We start from the raw sequence: 6,221 nt of genomic DNA on the forward strand, positions 1-6,221 counted from the left end.
TTGAAATGTGGAATATGCCAGGCCTATTGGTCCAAAATCAATGATGGCCTATTGTATAGATAATAGAACAAAAATGAAGGAAACGTTTAAGAGCTCAGATGTTTTGTTTATAGATACTTTGCTACAATGACACACTTAATTAGCTACCCATCTCATTCCTTTCTTTTAGCATGTGCACGTAGTAAGTACACCATCAGGCTTTCGGGACATTATATCACCACAGTCCCTCTGTACGTCACCTTGGTTTTGCACCTGTGTGTTTTATCAGTTTCTTTAGCGAACTCAATGACAGTAGCTAAAGAAAGGGGATATGGCAGCACACAAGAAGACCACCAATGCATGCTGGGCGGGGCCTGCCCTGAGCTGGTGAAGTGAGCGTTACTGGAGCGGGCGGGAAAGACGAAATTCGCTCAGCACTCCAGTTAAATTGGGTATGCTCCTCGCCCCACTCCAGCGCCACTCCGCTCACATACTCTGATAGTAACTAATGTGGATTTGAAAATGCCTGATAGGTTTAAGCAATATGGTAATAGCTTCACCAACATGATGGTGGAATTTTGGCATATTGCTTTTACCTATACCAGTCATTTCAGATGTACACCTGTGTGTTTTAAAGAATAGTGCCTAGGGAGTAGGGGATAGGGAGTAGGGGCTAGGGCGTGGGGTTGATTTGGAGCTGGTGAGAGACTAATGGCTAGGGTGTAGGGTTGACTTGGAGCTGGTGAGAGACTAGTGGCTAGGGAGTAGAGTTGACTTGGAGCTGGTGAGAAACTAGTGGCTAGGGAGTAGGGTTGACTTGGAGCTGGTGAGAGACTAGTGGCTAGGAAGTAGGGAGTAGGGTTGATTTGGAGCCGGTGAGAGACTAGGGAGTAGTGGCTAGGGAGTAGATTGATTTGGAGCCGTGAGAGACTAGGGAGTATGGGCTAGGGCGTAGGGAGAAGGGTTGATTTGGAGCCATGAGAGACTAGTGCCTTGTTGTGGGTCAGTCAGCTGTCCATGTTGACCCCATAACGTGGTGTGACGCAACAGGTGTGTTTTGTGTGTCAGGGTCAAGCCAAGTGGTATCTGTTACTTCACCATCATGCAGAGCTACCGTGTGTGGATCAACATCAACAACATGCAGATATCTGACACTCAACTATTAGAGGACCCTGAGCTCAGATTCATTACATAGTGTTTTAGATTGGAGGAGATTATTTCATAGATTTACAGTAAATGTCAAGTGGGGTATCAATAAATGAACGTTTTTTTCAAATACAGTACAGTAATGTTTTACACGTGGGAATAGTCCAAAGCAATGTCAGACAGACGTGTTGTTATTTTGGGTTCTGTATTGAAATGAGCTAATGTATCGCGATCCTATGATCGAGGTCTGTTCATGTTTGGTCGGTGCCTGTGACCCCGTATGCCACAGTGGGAGGGCCCAGGAGAGAGCGTGTTCACGGCCCAGCCCCCTTGACGTGACAGCTGGGCGAAGCGGACTTAGACAGCAGTGGTATCCCTCTCCTAAGTTAAGCAGTGTCAAACTGAACTGAAGTTGGGAACGATTGGAAATCCGCGTGAAACAAGTGTCTGTTCAGTTCCAACGAAACCTATCTTAAATTAATCGTTCTAAATAACCTGTGCTTTCGCAGAGCTGACTGATCTCTGTGAGATTGCAAAAACATTCTCTATAAAACATTGTTGCCTACTGTTTACCGCAAAAATGATGATGCACTCGTCTCAGAAGGACACAACCTACACAAAGATATTTGTAGGAGGTCTTCCATATCACACCACGGACTCCAGTCTCAGGAAATACTTCGAAGTGTTCGGTGATATCGACGAGGCTGTTGTTATAACGGACAGACAGACGGGCAAATCCAGAGGTTATGGATTCGTAAGTATTATAGATGTACATTTGAATGTCATTGTGATTGATTGATCGATCGATTGCGTAATTAGTTTGTCATATTGTTAAATGCAGACATTATGGGTAGAATCTTAAATGTATCCAGCACCAATATGTCTTGAATGAAAAAGGCTGTCATTCGCCTATCCATAATGCGTCTGATGTTACTTATTGATTCACACAATTTTGTAGCCCATTTATGAACGGTCAATGAATTGCAGTTCCGGAATGGGCTCACCGTTCTGTTCTGCTAAGTATTCAGCTGAAGCTCAGGCGTGGTGTCTTGGGCTCACCGTTCTGTTCTGCTAAGTATTCAGCTGAAGCTCAGGCGTGGTGTCTTGGGCTCACCTTTCTGTTCTGCTAAGTATTCAGCTGAAGCTCAGGCGTGGTGTCTTGGGCTCACCGTTCTGTTCTGCTAAGTATTCTGCTGAAGTTCAGGCTTGGTGTCTTGGGCTCCCCGTTCTGTTCTGCTAAGTATTCCGCTGAAGCTCAGGCGTGGTGTCTTGGGCTCACCGTTCTGTTCTGCTAAGTATCAGCTGAAGCTCAGGCGTGGTGTCTTGGGCTCACCGTTCTGTTCTGCTAAGTATTCTGCTGAAGCTCAGGCGTGGTGTCTTGGGCTCACCATTCTGTTCTGCTAAGTATCAGCTGAAGCTCAGGCGTGGTGTCTTGGGCTCACCGTTCTGTTCTGCTAAGTATTCTGCTGAAGCTCAGGCGTGGTGTCTTGGGCTCACCGTTCTGTTCTGCTAAGTATTCAGCTGAAGCTCAGGCGTGGTGTCTTGGGCTCACCGTTCTGTTCTGCTAAGTATTCAGCTGAAGCTCAGGCGTGGTGTCTTGGGCTCAAGAGGTCCACGGTGATGTGATGGAATCATCCTAGAAATGCTGACTTGTGCTTCATAAACCATGTCTTTACCTTCAACTAATGAAGGAACATTTCTCTACACTTTTCCTTATTCTGATTGTAATACCCTCGTGCTTTTCTTATTGAGACGTGATCAATACTTTTAAATGAATTGTAGTTCAATGACCAGCTTTAGCCAACCCCCCCACTGAGTGAACATCTGATCAATTCAGACAACGGAAACATGTATTGATTCTGTATTCTTCCCTTTCCGTCCCTCAGGTGACGATGGCAGACCGGGCGTCTGCGGACCGAGCCTGCAAGGACCCAAACCCCATCATCGACGGCCGGAAAGCCAATGTGAACCTGGCCTACCTGGGGGCCAAGCCCAGGGTCATGCAGCCAGGTGAGGGGATGGACGCGCTGGCGGAGGGCTGCGCCACACGTTTATTTCACAGCTTGGACGACCAAGGTGGCGTACAAACAATGACGAGCTGCTAAAACGAGCAAACTAACCACCTGCTTACAGTATGTTAACACACGGTGTGTAGTATGGTAGATGTGTAACATGGGATTTAGACGAAGTGTACTGTAGTGGGGGGGACTAGCAGAACAGGCAGTGAAGCTAGTGTGAATGAAGATAGGTTATTTTTACAGACACCAAATGTTTAAAATGTGTTTTTTTTCCTACCATCTACCTGATCTATAAGTACTTGAGCAGTTACATTGGAAGCACTGATCACATTTGATATAATGGGATTATAATGCATTTATAATATGTGTATATAGTTCAAGCTTTAGATTGAACACATAACGGTAGAGTTAAAAACAACTTGTTCCTATTCCAGGTTTCTCATTTGGTGTTCCTCAAATCCATCCAGCGTTCATCCAGAGGCCTTATGGGTATGTTATGACATAGTGATACTCCTTGTCTTGTTGGACGTGTGTCATATTAAAACAACATATTTCACTCCACCTGTCCAGTGTATGTGACAATAACATGTATTTCATTTTTATTAACATCTTTTACAGGGTAGAAAATGTTCAACTAGTGTAAGGTTGTAGAACTACCGTAACTTTCCCAAGATGTTCCAGAAATCCCAGTTAGAAGATTGGGACATTGGGAAAGTTACCAGAATTTTTCAACCCTAAACTAGTTGTAGAATATCATACTGTTACACCACCTGTTTTGTTCACAGCTGATCATTTTGAATGATCTATGTGCCCGTTTCTATTCTTACCCGCAGTATCTAGTGATTTTCATCTTTTAAAAAATACCTTGGATTGTAAAATGTAATGTTTTCTTTCTCTAGAGTGGTGTGACTGTAAGCCCCGCCCATTCATTCTCTTTTGAGTGTGGAGGTGTGACTGTAAGCCCCGCCCATTCATTCTCTTTTGAGTGTGGAGGTGGGACTGTAAGCCCCGCCCATTCATTCTCTTTTGAGTGTGGAGGTGGGACTGTAAGCCCCGCCCATTCATTCTCTTTTGAGTGTGGAGGCGGGACTGTGTCTTGTGTGGTGTGCATCTCTGCGTGACATTCTTAGATTCTAAAGCGTGAATCTAATTCTGATTCTAAACGTGATGTCACCAGTTGTCAATGTCTATCTCTCTCTGATCTGACAGGCTGGCTTACGGGTAAGAAACTGTATCTGATGGAGGGACATGATGGTTTGAGGATGAATAGCTGAGTCTGCATTGGGCAGATCACTAACGTCTTACCAGTATACTCTGACACACACAAACAAGCTGAAATGGTGATTAGATGCATGGAAGTTGGTTTTATTGTCATCTTTCTGTTGCGGTTTTCCATAGTCCATAGATTGGTGTGCGTGACTTTGTTTCAGTATGAAGTGGTTTTCAGCTGAACTGCGTGCTTCCCTTACGGGGGTGGGGGGGGTTCAGGAGTGGTGGTTGAGGGATGTTCCTGCAGACTCTAAGAGTTTGGATATTTCAGATTTAACTTTGTCACGGGGTGTTGATTCTGATCTGTTTTTTTAACTTGATTTTTAACGATTGATTGTGCTGTAGCCTGTGTCCCCCCCCCCCCCTCCCCCTCCCCCGTTTCTTAGTTAACAACGTTATCATATGTTTTGTTGTTGATGGGGTTGATCACCAGTGTTGCTACGTGACTTGTCTAGGACCTTCCAAATCCCCCCGCACAACAAAACAACTCTTGGCTTGCATGTTGGAGATCCTTTCCTACCTTTGGTTTTCTCTACTCATGATGTTGTGGTTTCTGTTTTCTTTCTCAAATTAACCCATTGCTTCCTCCTGTAGCTCACATCATCTTCTTCTATCTCTTTCCCTCCTGCTCATGACGTAGACCAGGAACCAACTCAGTGAAAGATATTTGATGGCTAGAACTAAGGTTGCAAAGGCAGGGTATATATTACTGTAAACTTTCCAAAATTTATATTGGTATCTTTCAAGGATTTTATGTAATCTGTCACAATACATCTAGTGGCCCGTTTGGGTACTTCAGGTTAGCTCAGGTGTCTAATTATCTCTGGTCCTCTCTCCGGCCTTATCACAAGTAAAATATATGAAATCATTTAATAAGATGATTTTAAAACAGAAAATAGAATGATAAAGCTGTCAAACATTATCCTAAATACAATGACAAAGCTGTCAAACATTATCCTAAATACAATGACAAAGCTGTCAAACATTATCCTAAATACAATGACAAAGCTGTAAAACATTCTCCTAAATACAAAACCATCAACTTAATGAATATCATTGGTGTTTAATATGAGGGTTTCAGCATGAAACTATTTGAGTTATTTTACTATGTCAACATGTATTTGTTGTCAATGTTTTGGAGTCCAACTGGTGCCAGGTGTGATAAAAGCCACCAGTTGGAAGAGTTGCAGAGTTCATTGAAAATAATGCCAGTACCTTGGGACACACGAGACAGTGTGTTTATGGTGTGGATGGATTTGTAATGGAGCCCCTCTACTGGAACAATACAGGGAACTGAGATGACTGAGAACACCCACACTTCCAAAAGGAACTCGTTTATTCAAACAGACATCCTGATCCACTCTGTTGTCGCTCATTGGTGACCCAATATCTCATTTGTTTTAATACCAAAGGTCTGATTCTAGTTCTCACTGAGTGTAAACTGACAGCAAATGCCAAATGTAAGTAGATTGTAGTGTGGAACATAGATTAATACTAACCAAGATATCCAAGTAGGATACAGAAGTTCTAACCTTTACCATGTAAAGCATACAGCATATTTAAAAGGCATACATACAGCCAGTAAACATGGAGTGTAAACTGATCTCAGATAAGTTGTTTGCAGAGTGGTAAACTACTGGTCAGGCAGCAGCTGTTCACAGTGTTCTACACGGCTTCTCAAATTCCGCTGGAAAATGAGAGTCGCTCGGCGGGGCCCTAAATAATGGATGTCATAGACAGGGCCTTCGCTGGCTCGATCACTCGCTCGCCGGCGGACAACAGGTGGGCTGCCTGAGACATGTGTCCAGG

General features: G+C 43.9%; 1 protein-coding gene across 1 annotated transcript in view; it reads left to right on the forward strand.

The window, feature by feature from the left end:
* The first annotated feature begins 1,332 nt into the window (after window positions 1–1,332).
* LOC139387034 (RNA-binding protein 24-like) overlaps window positions 1,333–6,221 on the forward strand; it is a 12,567-nt gene continuing 7,678 nt past the window's right edge. Inside the window, exons 1-3 of the mRNA XM_071133007.1 lie at window positions 1,333–1,879; window positions 3,012–3,135; window positions 3,578–3,632. Of these exons, the coding sequence (XP_070989108.1) occupies window positions 1,706–1,879; window positions 3,012–3,135; window positions 3,578–3,632 (353 nt within the window). The 5' untranslated portion in view covers window positions 1,333–1,705. The remainder of the gene's footprint in view (window positions 1,880–3,011; window positions 3,136–3,577; window positions 3,633–6,221) is intronic.

This window comes from Oncorhynchus clarkii, chromosome 3 (assembly GCF_045791955.1).
Source record: "Oncorhynchus clarkii lewisi isolate Uvic-CL-2024 chromosome 3, UVic_Ocla_1.0, whole genome shotgun sequence".
Lineage (NCBI taxonomy): Eukaryota > Metazoa > Chordata > Actinopteri > Salmoniformes > Salmonidae > Oncorhynchus > Oncorhynchus clarkii.